The sequence below is a fragment of the Pyrgilauda ruficollis genome, unplaced genomic scaffold (genome assembly GCF_017590135.1).
Source record: "Pyrgilauda ruficollis isolate IOZ18807 unplaced genomic scaffold, ASM1759013v1 scaffold8, whole genome shotgun sequence".
In the NCBI taxonomy this organism is placed as follows: Eukaryota; Metazoa; Chordata; class Aves; order Passeriformes; family Passeridae; genus Pyrgilauda; species Pyrgilauda ruficollis.
Window position 1 is genome coordinate 8,001,154 of NW_024529932.1, and position 16,340 is coordinate 8,017,493.

Below are 16,340 nucleotides of genomic sequence, written 5' to 3' on the forward strand. Positions count from 1 at the left end.
CACCTCTCTCTGCATCGTGACATTCTCAAAGATGGTGCCCTCAGGATCAGCGTCACCTTTCTACTTTCCCCCAGTGGCACTTAGCCCTGAGAATCACTGTGTTCATCCCAGCATATCTGACTTTGGTTAAGATTGTTGCAAAAGCAAAGCAAACAGTTTTTTATTGAGATTAAAAAGGCTGTTGAAAAGAAGGATATTCAAATAATAAATTACCTAATTTTTTGAGATTCCCAGGGATCCTATTCGTCAGAATGTATTGGGAGACACAGGGCTTGAGTTTACTTACTTTTTGTTCCAAACCACCTCCCTTACATTTCTTCATCTAGTCTGACCTTCCTTGCCAAACAGCAAGAGGTAAAATGGTTATGGCAGTTCCTCTCGGAAGGCAAACATTCCCATGGCCAAATATCTGCATAGCCAGAAGCAGAAATCGATATTGAGCTTCTACCAGGAGCACAGCAAAGAGCACGTAGGTGTTCCCATAGCCCTTCAGTGCTGGTGGATACACCTATGGCCACAGTATCTGCTGTGTGTCAGCTGCCAAACTCACAGAGGATCGATCTCCTCATGGGCACTGCAAGCAGGGCACCAAGTGTGTGTCACTGCCTGGGTGGAAACTATTGTTCCAGTGGTGTTTGTCAACGGGCTGGTAGGGAAAGGCAAGCAGCCTTGCAAGGGTATAAATTCCCCAGTCCATCCACCAGCTCTCCTTCAGCAGCTGCAGAGCATGAGGGATGGAGTTCCTCCTGCCAGCCACACTCATCCTGCTCCTCCTCTGCCCCCCGGGCACAGGGGTGCATGATTACACCTCTGTCCTCTCTGTGCTCCATGGAGGCCACTGGGGTAAGTGGGGCAGACGGCAGTTTTGCCATCATGGCTATGCCAATGGATTCACGCTGAAGGTAAAATTCTCTCCATTTCCTACCATTGCCTGTCCCTAAGGATTTTCTGCAGATTTTTCCTCTTCTTGAATATGAGACTCTGTATATAAAGCTATGAGTCTTCTGGCAAGTGTTGCCACTGTAGCTACACCAGAAAAGTCCGCATGTGGCTGATGTTGCTAGGAGAAGTCATGTGGGTGTGAAAATCTGGATTCTGGGAGAGAGGCATCCACCACCAGTGTCTCTCCTGAGACTCTAAGACTCTGCCTTACCTGTTGGGTCAGAAATAGTTCAGAAACACAAAGAACATGTTACAAGGGTTAGGTGGTTTCCCAGTGACCGCCATCTTTTCCAATGTGCTTTCAAGACATTTTCTCTTTCCTATTACAGAAAGGAGGTGGGGCCTTTTATGACAGGCATGTAAATGACTTCTCCTGGGTCTTTTTCCCCTTGCTTTTGCCTCTGTCCCTGTGTGGCTTCCATTGCAGGTGGAGCCTGACCAGTTTGGAAGTGATGACACGGCTCTGAATGGCATACGCTTGCACTGTCAGAATGACTCAATAACCATCGAGTCCTTGGTGGGAGAGTAAGTAACACTGTGGTTTCTCTCCTGTTTGTCATGCACCAGCTCACAAAACCTTCATGGGTGTCACTATTTGCAGGGTCTCTTCTCTCTGACTTGGTGCTGTAGTATAGTGAATTAAACAAGTGGTTAGGGGCTGTTTCTCATTAATTTTGAGGGTTATTAAACAGCGTTACCTCACTTTACTACTTTTTGTTTGCCCTTGGATTTCCTGCAGAGCACTGTGAATGCCTGACTTATGGTCCCAGGGTTAGAGTATTTCTTTGGAAGGGTTTCTAACCATGCATTTAGAAACTTCCAGGTCCAAGCCCTGGCCGTGCTGCAGGGAACAGCACTGCACCTCTGGCTGCTCTCCCGGCTGCCTGCTGTGTACCTGTCACACGTGTCAGGGGTGCATCATAAAACATGTGCTCAGGCTGCCCTCGGAGTTTCCACCAGAACCATAACTATCCAATCTCAGGCTTCCTGGTGTTTTTCTGATGAGATATCAATGAAGAGAAAAGTACATCTTTGGAAGGCAAGGAAAACAAAAGGAGAAAGTAAGGGGCCCCCGACTGCAGCAGGATGCTGTGTCAGAGAAGTGTTAATCAGAGCAGCATGACAAGGAGAAGGAGCATTTCCCAGCAGCTCACAAATTTTTCCATTTGCTTTTTGTCAGGTGGGGTTCCTGGACCAGCTTCCAAGTTTGCCCTGGAGGCTACCTGATCTCCTTTTCACTGAGAAGTCCCAAAGAGCAGGTGACAGGTGGTGACACAGCAGCCAACAACATCCAGTTCAGATGCTCAGACTGTGCTGGTAGGTGATGGACTGTCGTGGGGCAGCTTTGGCCCGTGGACCAACAGCTGCAAGATATGTGGTCTCCAGACCAAGGTAGAGCCCCCACAGGGACTCCAGGGTGACACAGCACTCGACGATGTGAAGTTCTTCTGATGCAAATGAGCACTTGCTCCACCTTCATCACTACCTACACATCCCATATCCCACAGCAAATGAAGTATCAGTAAAGCTTTGCTCTAGCTTTATCCTGGGACATGCCCATGATGGTTTGACTGCTTGCATCTTGCTGTTTTGGCCAATGACTTGGACGATGATGCCTCTTACAGCTTCTGCTACGTTAGCATAGCCAAATCATTGCATCCTGTACTGCTGGTATGTTGCTGTGAAAATGCTCAATCTAGCAATTGCTCAGAGCTGAGAGACTTCTCAACTTTCTTTTTCTCTGACTGGCCAGTTTGTTTGAGGTTTGGTCTGCCCATTTTCCCCTTATTTGAAGTAATACTTGATCTGTCGATATGACAAACATATCTCGATATGACAAACAGGGCAGAATGGGTATTTCAGTCTATTTGAAGCTTCTGACCAAAGCCAAAATGACTAATGAGAGATGAGCAGGGTGAAAGAGGAGTTTGGGTGGGCTCATGAGAAGCATCAAAGGTTTGTTGTCATTGCCCACCCCTAGCTTAAATTGCCTCAAGATTTGTACATGCTTTTCGCAAGCAATCTGTTAGCTCCTGCCTGAGCTCCTGCCTTAGGAAACATGGCTAGAAAGTGTGTTTACACTGTGCATTCATCTGCGTGGCACTGAACAGCCTGGGTGGGTCGCAGCTCCCCAGGCCTCCCTAGCTGCTGCTTTGCAGTGTGCTCTGCCAGCTCACCTGGCTGCTAGTGCAAAACATTTTCATGGGACTTGGATGTTGTTTGTTGCCTCTGGGCTTCATGCTTTAAATAGCATGGGGGAGAATCCAAACTAAAAATAAACTCTGTCAGTCATCCATTTTTTATGCTCCAATTTGCTGGGTAAACTGGAAGTTATTACGTTGTCCTGATATGCTAGATGTAAAGATTGGCATTTTTTATGCTCCAATTTGCTGGGTAAACTGGAAGTTATTACGTCCTGATATGCTAGATGTAAAGATTGTACTCTCAGTTCAGGGTAAAATAATGTTTGGAGATCATTACCATGCTCAATCAAGCCACCAAACCTCTCTGGCAAGAATTTGAGAAGACTTGATGCCTCTCTGGGCACCTTTTAGGAAATGTAGTTGTCACTTTTTCCTCAAAGCAATGATTATGCATCTTTTTGTGCTTGAAAAAGGTAGGGCTATGATGTTGGCATTCCCCAGATGACTGCTGGGGTTGGGTGTGGGGATGTTGTGTCCGGGACCACAGCCACGTGGAGCAGCTCAGAGCTGGTGGTGGAGGCTCTTTCTGCCAGTTCACATCCTCTCCTTAGCACACACATAGTAGCCATCACCACTCTGGCTTTTCAGGCATACAAATTTTTCGTACGGTTGTTTACCTCAAAAAGTACTTGAGTAATAACTGTATTTCCTGCCACTGAAGCACTTCAGCAAAGCTTCCATAGTGCAAGAAGAATCTCAGAAAAATTCCTGCATTTGAATGATGTTAGTTTAAAAAAAAATTAATATGAAATTTTCTAATCAGACCTTCTTCTGCAACTTTTCATAGTTCTGATTTGTTTAATTTCAGGATTTGACTTATTTCTTAACATTTGGTATTTCTAAATGATCCTTTAACTGCTTTCTGTCTTCCTCTTGATTGCAGATATTTTAAGTGTGCAAATGCTTTATTAAAGAAATGCTTATTTTGTAAAACCAGCCCAGTCATCACTTGAAATGCTGATTATTAGCTTCAAGGAACTGTTTTGTAGCTTCCATCTCAATTTAGGAGTTTTTGAAAAAATCCTTATTTATCATATATTCAGCTCTCTCTAAACATATAAATTCTTCAGCTCTAGTAATTAGCCAAAAAAAAGCAAAAAAACCCCTCCCCCCGCCAAAAAAACCCCAATGAAAACAAACAACCCCAAAATCACAACCTTTTTTTAACAAGGGGAACCAAACTAAACTAAAACTAAATTCTGATGCTGTCACAGTTAACTGGAGTTAGCAGTGTCCACACCATATCTTAACTTCCAAAATTACTATTCTCAAGCCCCACAAGAGGACATATTTTAGTTTGCATCTGGTTGTTTGGCTTTCATTTTCCTGTGAAACAGGAATAATTTCAGCTTGCAAGCTGACATCCAGTATAATTAGTGAGGCAATATTTGAGGACATAAAAGTAAAAATAGCTGCACTGATCTAGGCAAAACAGGCTTAATTTGATGAAAGTGAGCAGGAATCGTGGTGACATGATTATCTGCATCATCTTCCAAAGCCTGGGGAATCCCCTTGCTGAGGCAGAGGCAGCTCCATGCACTTCACAGAAGTCTTAGAGGGCCAACTGCTGGTCACCTTCCACCAGAGCACATTGGACAAGCAAAAACCATCAAGTATTAATACCATGACACTGTGTGATCAGTGCCACCAGCAAATCTCATAACAGGACATTGCAAGTTCTTTTGTTTTAGCATGTGAGTAAGTTGTGTTTTTTTGAAATATATACTGAGTTAACCTAAATTGTGTGTGCAGCCAGTTATGGGAGGAAAAAAGGTCAGGTAGTTCATCATCTCCATGTAGAGGAGGTTTCTAAGAGAGTTAATTTTGGAATGACCAATGCCACTTGAAAGTGCTTGAAAGAAGGAATGGCATTTCTTTTGAGTGACTTGTTCAAGAAGCAGTATCTGTTTTCTTATATATGTGTATGCACATGTAAATGTAGATGATGGAAAACTGAAGCTTCATGTTGTGCATTTCTTCTCCAGAGGGTAATTCAGGCTGGAAGACTCTGATCATCTGCTCTTTCTTTGCAAATGAATGATTCAGTTAAATTTTGAGGTTTCACTGTGGGAAGAATTATTCACAGTGCCAGCAAAACTGACCTTCTGTGCTCTCTGTTATGCCAGGTGTAACACAGCTTCCTAATAGAGTGTGAATAGACACTCCAAATGAGACCTGTTCCAAGAAATGTTTGGAAAACAGAATACCATATCCTCCTCCCACACTTTCTCACGTACTTACCAGCAACTTGAAAATTGAATGGCTGTTTTTTTATCATCTGAATATTGATGGACCAGCTGAGTGTCCTCTGATGGTCCACTTGCAAAACATGGGTCATACACAAACCAGAAAGTAGGTCTCAGGCATTTACTTCACTCAAAGTGGAGAAATCACTCTTATACCAGAAATAAAGTTATAAAACCATCATCTAAGTGTGCTGGAGCTGGTGTGGCTGAAAGTGTGCATAGCTGGAATCTGTGAGTGGCTACATCTGCATGACTCAAAAAAGTGACTGTGTGTCTCTGGCACATCTACAAGTCAGGAATATGCTGCTAAAGAGCTAGCACATAGTCCCTGTGGAATGTTGGTGGGACTAGTGAAACACCAAGGACCAAGCAAGAATTATCCCTGAATCTGCTGATGACGTGGCAATTTTGGATCTGGAGCATGAGTAGGCTTGGGGAAGGCAAGGAGGAGCTTTCCACTGATCCATGCATACGTGGTACAGCTCCCAGGGAGACTGGCAGAAGCAGCAGGCCTGGAGCTTTCCCCAAGTGATTTTTAAAAGCCAATTCTATTGTAGAATAAGACTGAATCAGACCAAAACCAGCCCTGATGTTAGCAGTGCTCCAGTGAGCCAAGCTTTGAGTCTGCCTCTGGGAAAGGCGACCATAGAAATCCTAGCCTTCATGGCCATGTTGTTCCTGTTGCACAAGGAAAACAGATATTCCATCCATCAAAAGTGCTTTGAAGCTTAAGTTGTTAGTTTTTGTGAGATGCAGGGGAAACACCTGAAGATGCTTTAGCTACATTTCATTGATAATACTGTACATGATGAGTGCACCATGCAGCTCATGCTCAACCTGTCATAGTTAGCAAGTTTTCCAACCCCATAAAACCAATCCTAATTAACTAGTGTGATTGCCAATGAAGAAACAACTAAAACCATCTGGTTTTGAATTTTCTGAGTATCATTATTTGGAAATGTTGTTACAGAATGTGAGGAGCAAAGAACATTAACCTATGGATCATGAAAAGAAAAATATCAGGGCTCTGGAGAGGTGATTCATGAAGGATTGAATTCTGGCTTCTATGCTCCCCCACAACACTGTGGGCATGACTTTGTCCTGCAGGACTGAATACCTATGGTATTGAGCTTGAACACTTACTTTTTGTCTGAGGAGTTGTTGCATGGTTTGTACCTGCCTCCTCTGTCTTCATCTCTGCAGAAAGGGAGCCTTCCCAAGGCAGTACAGGCTCCAGCAAGTAATGTTGGAAGTTGCTGTCCTGGCAGGAAGAAGGAGTAGCTGGCTCAGTGAAAGCTGGGGGAAATGCATGAGCTGTATGGCAATGCATAAACACGATTAGCAGCACGGCAGCAACACCAGATGTATAGAATACATATTGCTCCTGGGCAGGTAATGTAGAATATTTCTTAGAGACTTTTGCATTTGGTGTGTGTTTCCTGAGCTTTCCATGTTCTACTGGAGCAAAACTTGGTAGACATCAGTCACCTCATAACCCCATTCTACACAGACTGACTCTGTCCTGCTTGCTAAGGCTTGGTGGCTTTGGCAGCAGGCCACCTAGCTGGGTGACATTTGGCTCCGCTAGCACCTGGGCCTCTCCAACAGAGAGGCTATTTTTAAATCTCCAGCAGAGATTTCCTTTTGATCACTCAAAACCAGTTCAACAGTAGCAATGGGGTAGTGGTAGTTTGGTGCATTTCTTAATGAACACAAATGAGCAAAATGGACACCAATGACCTCTTTAGTGCTGTGTAGAAAAGGGAAAAAGGGAAAAAGTGACAGTGCCACAGGAATAAGTGCAGGAGTTTATTAATTCAGTTTGTGAAAAATAACTTTCAAAGGGAACAGGACAGCATGAGAAGTCAGGTTACTGTGTGAGTCATTTCAGGATCAGGTCCTGAACAGGCCCCAGACATCCCCTTTGTGTTTCTGCTGTTCTCTTTCTCAGGGGGAGCTGCTGCCCATTAATGACTTGGAAGTCCATGGACAAAACTGTGCATAACTGGCTTCATTGAAATCCAGAAAGGGCCACTCTTACCCTAAAGGAATCTCTTCATGCATTCAAAAATAATTTAACCAATTTCACTTTTGCAAGTAGTAGAAGTAGATTAAAAACTTGATTCTCCAATCTGATGTTGTGTCTAGAATGACTTTCAATCCTTGCACCAGCAATTTTTTTAATGTCAGTGAAGTTTTTATAGCGAGATAACCAAAAGTAATTTAAAAAGCAACTTTCTGTCTCAGCTTTTGCCATTTATCAAATAAGACCACCTTTAGTAATTCTAGTTTATTGCTATAGAATCCACAACATGTTTAGAAGTGCTGTCAATTGAAAACATGAAATAGATTCTAAAAGTTGATTTGAACATGTTCTTTTCTAAGGAGAAAAGACAAAAATAAATTCTGTCTCCTGATAGCTACATTGTTTGTGTTTCACTGTGACAGCAACTTCTGTGTGCTTGCTGGGAAAAGCAGTGTCAAGGGGACACAGCTTTTCTAATTTTAAAGGAGACTTCCATCTCAGGAAAAATAGTACTTAAATGAAGAAAATATCACATCTATATCTAGTTTTTTCAAACAAATACCTTGGAACACACTAGTGCTTATGGAAAAAATGTAACTGGGTTTCTCTTCTGGGTCATGCTAGTGAAGTTGCACATCTCTGAAGTAGGGGAGAAGTAAGAAAGACATAAACTTAGGAATCATTACTGTATAAACAACCTGATGAAAAATTTCCTTTCAAGTCCAACCAAATGACTGCAACTTTCCATGTGAGATTATAACACCCATGCTATGGTGCTAAGTAGTTATCCAGCAGTACCTGCTGAGTCTCACTCCTATTAGAGGTGTAAGAAATCCACTGGTGTCCTCCTGGGTTTTAAAACCCAGCTGGAAGTTTATCAATGGGTTACCTCAGAGGTGGCTCACCTTGAATGAGATACAATGTCACACTCTTGCTTGTTAAGCAGGCTTTTATATAAGTGTTATGGTTTCCATAGAAACATAACTGAATCTTTCCTCCAGCATAATCCCCAAAAGCTTTCACAGACCTGGAAAATACACAGTGAATAGTCAAATAATTTTTTATGCTGACAAAAAGAATGCCACAGTTGTCACCCAGTCAAGTTTGTCACATGGGGCAAAATAAGTTTAAATCCCACACAGCAGAATTGCCTTGCAGCATTCAGACATTTTCTGGAATCCCATTTCCCTGTGAGTTTAGTTTTAAAAACCTCTAGAGAAACCTTACAGAACTGTGTGAGCTATAGGTGGAAAAGACCTTAATTGTGTTCCCAAAGCATGTCAGTGAGTGCAAAACCCACGAGAACAGAAACAATAATTATGCTGATAATCTCTTCCCCAGGCCTGTATTGCCTTCAGTTGTACATTTTCAAGTGTTCTTCATGATGAGTTTTAAATATTCTCTTTCATAGTTGGGACTACCAGCATGTAGCAGGGATTCTCTGGGCACAAGGATTTCTCCCTAACAATCTGTTTCTTCTTGTGTAGTTTCACCCCACTTCTCTTAGCAGTTTAGGACCCCATTCACTGTCCTAGGTCATGGCTGAAGACTTCCTTTAGCTTGGAGAAAAGGAGGCTCAGGAGGGACCTTACTGCTCTCTGAAAGGAGGTTATAGCCAAGTAGGGATCAGCCATTTCTCCCAGGCAGCCAGGGACAGGACAAGAGGAAATGTCCTCAAGTTGTGCCAGGAGATGTTCAGGTTGAACACCAGGAAGAATTTTTTCCAAAGGGTGGTCAGGCACTGGAACAGGCTACACAGGGAGGTGGTGGAGTCACCAGTCCTGGAAGTGTTCAAGAAATGACTGGACGTGGCACTTAGTGCTGTGGTTGTTTGGATGATGGTGCTTGGTCGAAGGTTGGACTTGATGATCTTGGAGGTCTTTTCCAACATTAATGATTCTGCTAATTCACTAGCAGGATGATTTCTTACAGATCTGTGTTTAACCCTGCCTGCTCTTTCAGTGTCTTCAAGAATGTGAGCAGAGCAAGTTTAAATAAAATCTGGACAAAACAATAATGATTCATCTAATTAACACTGTATGCAGTTATTTATTTTTTTAAAATTTAAATAATGTGCTGCTGCAATTCATGTAATCAACTGAACAGAAGTTTAATGCAGGTGCATGGATAGTTTTGTCACTTTCAACAATTAAAATTAAACAGAAGCAGGTGTTGGGCTGAATTTGCTTTCTAGAATTATTTATTATGAATGACAGATATATGAACTGCAGTGCCCTCAGGTGGAATTTACCTGAGTGAATATGGACACCTGTAATTTATAGTCCATCAGTGACTATGTCCTCATCTTCTGATTCTGTTATGGAAATAGGTCTGATGTTCAGCAATAACCTAACCCTGTTTGTTCTCTGTTTAAAGGGTAAAATGCAGTTCTTTCTGCTTGCAGTTAGGTTACACAATCCAGGCAGAGAAAGAAAAATCTTCCAAGGAGCTGATTCAGGGCTGCTGGCTGTGGATGGCCAATGGGTGTTAATGGCAACTGATGTTTTGGTCACAGCCCCCCAGACACTGGGGGCTCTCTGTGCACGCAGTCCCTTCTGCAAAGCAGATGGGCTTGTCCATGGCCAGAAGCCAGCGGGTATCAAGGGCTGGACACAAAATTCCCAGACTCTGCATCATCTCCAGTTCATGTGGGAGCATGGAACAGTTGTCAGCTCTCATTATGTCCCTGTGAGTGAGCTCAGTGCCTTCCCAGCTGGGCTAAAGCAGGACAGGCTGGTGGAGACCCGAGGAATGGCAGCTGCTCTGCGGAATCTCTGCTTCCATGAGGCAAAATCTCTCCCTGGTTCCCTGGCTGTCCTGCACGCTTTCCTTGGGCAGAGCAGACAGAGACGGAGAAGGGCTGTCCCTTTCATGCTCCTGGCATGGGCAGAGAAGGAGGGGCTGAGCAGCTCTAGTTAGAGCTGTCCTCCTTCATCGTGGGGTGACACCCAGCTCATGGGGACTCTGCAAAACAGGAGTGAGCGGGGCTTGAGAGGGGACACAAAACTAAAACAGCTAAAAACTAAAGAAGCTAAAACAGACTGAGAAACAGCTGTGAGATGAGCTATTGTTGCATGTCCCCATACTTACCTCCAAGAGTTACTTCCTGAAATTTTGGGTTTTTATTTTTTTAAAATCAATTAATTTAAACTGTAGTTCGAGATAGCTTAATGTCACAAAGTCCCAGGCAGGTTGGCAGTTAATACAGATTTGCTCTGGCAAGGCCAGGGTATCCTAGGAGCTGGATGGGAACTCTGCAGGGATGATTTACACATCTCTGCCAGGGTTATGTTCCAGTCAAACTGTTGAACCTCCAGGTGAAGGGACTGATGGAGGAGCTGAACCCACTACACAGCATCAGGTAGGATGAAGGGAAACTGTCCCTTGAGGCAAGACCCCAAGCCCTGTGTTGCATGGAGGGAGGGATGGCAAAGAGTAATCCCTGAACAAGTAGAGGATGGGGACTCCTGTGGTGGGACCAATTGGATGCTTGTGAGCTATTGCAGCAGGAGAAAAGCTCCTTCACCACCTGTGCAGGACCTCAGCAAGTGAGAGGTTGTATTGGGGTAGGAGTCTAAGCTGGTTGAGCCTGATCCATACTCTGGAGCAGTGTGAGCCTCTGAAGTGGTGTTTGTCACTTCCAAAAAGCTTCCTGCTGCTCTGCTTCTGCTCCTTTGCACTGGGCTTTCCTAAGAAGAAGCTAATCTGGATGCATGTTGCTGAGCTGCAGGTATCAGAAGGTAGCTGTGGGTAGCACTCTTAGATGTGTTATGTGTGTTCCTACTGGGAGAAACTATCCTGTACTCAAATAGCCTAGAGTCAATCAATACAGGAAAAACATGGACAGGCAATGGTGGGTAGTGAGGCAGTGTCTTTGATGATGTTCAAAAAAGCAGTGGAAGAAATTATGGCATAAAAACTGCAGGAAAACCAGTAGTGAATAGGCAATTATATTTTAAACTCCTCTTCCCAAGGAGGCCTTTGGGGTTTTTTTTGCATAGATATTTATAGTATTCAGTCTGCATTATAATTGTCCTTTAAGGGACTAAGCTTCATGAGATGAATAAAGAACAGTAATACAATGAAGTAATTTAATTAGAGCATTATTTCATACAACAACATGACAAGTGTCCTGTTTCCATTTGCCCTGGAAGCTGTGTCCTTGATGTCAGCACTGACAGTGATGCTGCAGGAGCAGCATCAAACTGCTGGTGATATGGAGAGCCAGGGTCTCTGCTGTGCTGGGATGGATGCACCAGCCAGGAATGGCACTGCCTGACAGCATCACCTCTGGGTGCAGGCAAATGCAGGCCAAAGCCATGGATTTTGATGGCTTATGTGATATGTCTGATGAAAAGTGGGTCTCTGAGACATTCTTATGAACCTTTCTCCCAATTTCTGCTAGCGACCATGAAATAAGAGGACCCCCTGTCATGTAGGATATGTACCCCAATTAAACAAGGAACAGAAAGCTCAGCAGGATAGAAAGTGCTTCTCTAGCATTACTGCAAGTGCGTGCCACCTCCTGGGATTGTGAGAGAAAGGAAAAAACTTCACAAAACTCGACAAGCAGAAGTTAAATCCTTACCAAAGACCAGAGGCAGGCAAATGCCAATGTCTCCCTTTCAAGTTTTAGAGCTACCCATGAAGATAAAGCTATTAATCAGGTAAGCTGCAAGTCAGATCTCATGCTTTGGCTGATCCAAATGGCCAAAGCTGGATGACACTTAATTTCGTCTGAGGTGAAGCAATGCCACCAGCTCTCCCAAGACATAGGACTGCAGAGACATTCCAGATCTGCTGAGGAGTCCTAGTCAGATTTTTCAGATGCGAAAGGAGTGGAGCAGCAAGGGAAAGTCTTGATCCACCTTAGAAGGAAGTTCACTGTCGCTATGACAAAACAGACCAAATGCCTGCAGCACTTGTCAGCTTCCTTAAAGACCCTAGACACACTGGGGCACACCTAACATATCAAGAACTTCCAGAGTGCTAAGGATTCATATTTTCCTTCCTTGTAGCAACATTAACCACAAATAAGTACAATTTCTACTTAGATTAAAGGACCCTAGGAATCCAACATCTTGGGAAAGAACTGTTTAGAGCCACATTACAGCAGCTTAGATGACTATGTACTGTGATGTTGCAGTCTGAAGTGAATATCGCTTTTATGACCAAGTTTTGATGGGCACCAAGTGCCTCTTTGCTAAACGCCTGTGAGCCAAGGACAAGTTTGGGTTAGAACTTGATTTGGGGATGCCTTAAAGCCCGGATATTTTTTCTGGACTTCTACTGAGGAGAAGTGGAGCTCTGCTCTTTCCATAAGCTCTTACTGTCAGTCACCATGAGGGTACCAAGTGCTTCCTACAGAATTTTTTTCTTGTGGACCATGATAATCACCTCCAGGTGATCTTCAAAAGAAACACTGGTTGGCTCATTCACAGTCCTTTTAAGCACTTGCAGAAAAGGAATAATTTACCCATCACTGGAGTTTTGAGATATGCCATCCATGTGCTCACTCACCCTGCACCCTCTTTATCTCTCGGAGCTGTGAATCATGCAGATGATGGCTGGGTGCCAACACAGGCAGCAGTCCAGCCATTAGTCACCCTGTGGAGCACTGAGGCCATAAGATTCATCTGAACTCACCAAGGTACAGCAAAAGCAAAAGGTCTCCAAAGGCAGAAGTCTCCTTCTGCATGCTGTTGCAGGGAAGGAGGAGAATGCATTGTTGGGAAGGGCAAGAAACCTCCTGAAAACCTGCCTTACCTGCAGGAGCATCTCTGTGACGTCTTGTCTCTGCCAGCTTGTTGCCTTCACCCCCACTAAATGGCATTTTGAGGAGAGGAGCATTGGATCCCCAATGGCAACAGCTGTCCCCTTGTGAATGTGCTGAATTTGTCAGCGGTGACTCTGAGTAGAGAGCACACTTGTGACCTGTGAGCTGCCTTGCCAGTGTGCAAACTGTCTAAATGGACAGGAGAAAAGCAGCAAACATCTAACTTCCAGTCCAGAGTGAGATTCCTCTCTGTTGTGCTTCCAGCTAGGGTTGGGGGATCATGAAAGAGGATGTGCAAACACGGTGTGCAAACAGTATTCTTCAAAATCCCTGACCTGTCTTGATGGTTTGCTGTGTTTTAGCTGATAGCACGAGCCATGTGCTATCACAGACACTGACCACGTACAAAGTGCATGACCCCTGCAGCAGCCATCCTGCTGGGCTCACCAGTTGGACAATTCCTAGGGAAGTGCTGCAGCAGTTTCTCCTCAATATTGTATATTATAGTGTGTACTACCACACTATATGTATGTGCAGCAGGGGATTCCGATCAGGGATGACGTGCTGCAGATTGCTATGGCTGTCTGTCAATACAGAGCTCTTCTGCAGAAGGATGCTGATGTGAAATAGGCCTGTAAGATGGGGCTGCAGGAAAAAGGTTGAAGGAATGCAAATTGTATGGAAATACGTGACTTGGATGTGATGAGGCCTGATAAGCACTAGGCAAGGATCTTATAGACTGCGCTCTACACTCAGCTCTGCAAAATGCACTGTCACTTACATGTCATTAATACACTGGGTACTCTTTCAGTGCTTCACTTCGCACCTCGTTCTCCCTTAAATGAGGATCCATTTTCTCTTCTGGCCATTCCAGCCAAAAATGATAGCAAGGGAGGTCTGCATTAACACTCAGCATCTGCTACTGGTCTCCAGTGAGTGTACAACCGTGTCCCAGCCCCTCTCCTGCTCCTCCAGACAGCTCTGGCTGCTGAACCACACTGGTGCTCTCCTCTCCTGTCCTACTGCAGGACTGCTGCTCTTCACCTTTGCTCTTCACATTTTCTGTGATCTGCTCTGCTCAGACTTCCCTGCACACCAAGGCCAGCAGGAAAATCCCTGCCACAGATCAGATATCAAGGCATGGTCCCCATATCAAAGGTGAAGATGTGGAGCAACCAAAACCATTGGGAATACTCTGTCTGTGTTTCACAGCCCTGCTCCTCAGTTGCTGGCATTCTACCAGACATTATCCCGTCCAGGAATTGTAATAGCATGTGGGAATATGTGTCCGTTAACAGCTCAGGCTTTAATTTATCTTAGTAAACAATTGTGCTCATCTTGTTTTAAGTTAAATATTTGGCTCAAAGAACTTAACTGCACAAATATAGCAAAATCTTACAAGAAAGCTGGAAAGAAACTCTTTACAAGGGCATGTAGTGAGAGGACAATATGTAATGGATTTAAAATGAAAGAGGACAGATTTAGACTAGATGTTAGGAAGGAATTCTTCACTATGAAGGTGGTAGTCATCTGGGCCAGGATCTTCTGCTGTCCTTTCAGTCTCTGAAGGTGCTTTTGGGGAGGGACATGCTGCAGCCTAAAGCATGGGCTTTATAAAGCATGCACTAAGGCTGCTGAAAACACAGAAAGCACAAAAAAAAGAGGATGTAATATGTAGAGGAAATGCTGGAATGTGGGATCTTCAAAGGTTTTGGCTGCTGGAAATAAAACCGAAACATTGTTTGACTGTGACCTGGAAAACCCTGATAGGAAGCAAATATCAGTTAGTGAATGGCTCGTTAAGCTCAGGACAGAGGAAGGTATAATGAGTTACAGTAGCTGGATGCTCAAGATGGAAAATTTGAGTTGGAAAAAATAAGGTGCTGATATGAACTTGACATGAATAGCTGTTAGAGCAGGCAGGGAAAGAGCAGGGTCTCCACCTCTGGAGGACTCCCAACATCCGCAGGATATGCCTCTGGAAGACTCTGACTGAGCACAGATTGCCAGACTTAGGAGGAGAACCAGAATATCCTGTACTGGCTGTGACATCTCTGGTGAGGTGAGGGAACCCACTGTTCCCAAAAGGACTTAAACTCTCTGGATCAGTGAGCAAAAGGCATGGGATCTCATTTCACCTTGCTGCAGCCATCAATTGTTGTGTTGGAAGTCTCCAGTTTAGACACATGCATCAAGCAGAGGCACATGCAGAAAGGCTGGTTGAGTGTACTGCCTGTCACTGCACTGAGCTTGACACCTATGGGAGCTACAGAAATGCAAAATCTACTTATTATTAAATTAGTTAAATTAAATTAAATTAGTACCACTAAGGTGTCAATAGATAGACTGGTCAGTTTTCCAGAAGGATGATTTGCTGCCAGAGGCGCCATTTTCCTTTAAAATTAACCATTATGTGCCAGTAAGCCTTGTACAACAAATACCAAGAAGTGGTTTGAGTAGAAGATGCAGAAAATAGGGCAGCCTAATCAGAGGCAGGCTGAAATCAATCTCCTGCTGTCCCTGACCCAGAGACTCTCTGTGCTGAGATCTCTGCTGCATAAAGACAAGGCACGTCCTTGCCTGTGCACTGCAAGGAAGGTCATCAGGGATTTACAGGAACGACACAGGAGAAGCTGAGACCATACATTTGCATTCTGAGATTCACCACAGCATTAACCTCTACCTTAGTAGAATGAACTAGTTTCAGCTTTATGCCACAGGTTCCCCTGCAGTACCAAATCCAGGTAAGGGATTAAATTACCTGTGGAAAAACACATATCTGTGCATTCAGACATTTGATTTGGTGCTTGCCTTAATTTTCACACTAACAAGATAAATGCAATCATTTTAATATATGAAAGAAATAGTAAAATTTGCAGGACCATAATGAAAAAACCCTTTTGAATTGGTCTGACTTTCTCTCAGGAAAAGCTATTTTTGTCTGTTTTTTTATGAAAATAATAAATGTATTTTTGGTGGCCAGCCAGTTCAGAAAATAAACTGCCAGTGTTATGCCGAACTGATCTATTAGTATGGATACCAAGAGGCACTCTGCTCTTCATTACATTGCGAAGGAATGCTAATGCCCTTTTTCCATCAGTGTGCTACACATGGAGTCATAACAGCATCTTGCCTGGGTGCTTGCA

At 43.9% G+C, this 16,340-nt stretch overlaps 1 protein-coding gene across 1 annotated transcript; it reads left to right on the forward strand.

Annotated features, from left to right (window-relative positions):
* The first annotated feature begins 734 nt into the window (after positions 1-734).
* Positions 735-2,403, forward strand: LOC121364129 (vitelline membrane outer layer protein 1-like). Its single transcript, XM_041487124.1, is given in 4 exon segments — positions 735-902; positions 1,370-1,467; positions 2,123-2,251; positions 2,253-2,403. Coding segments are annotated over 4 exon segments (546 nt in total).
* The last annotated feature ends 13,937 nt before the right edge of the window (positions 2,404-16,340 follow it).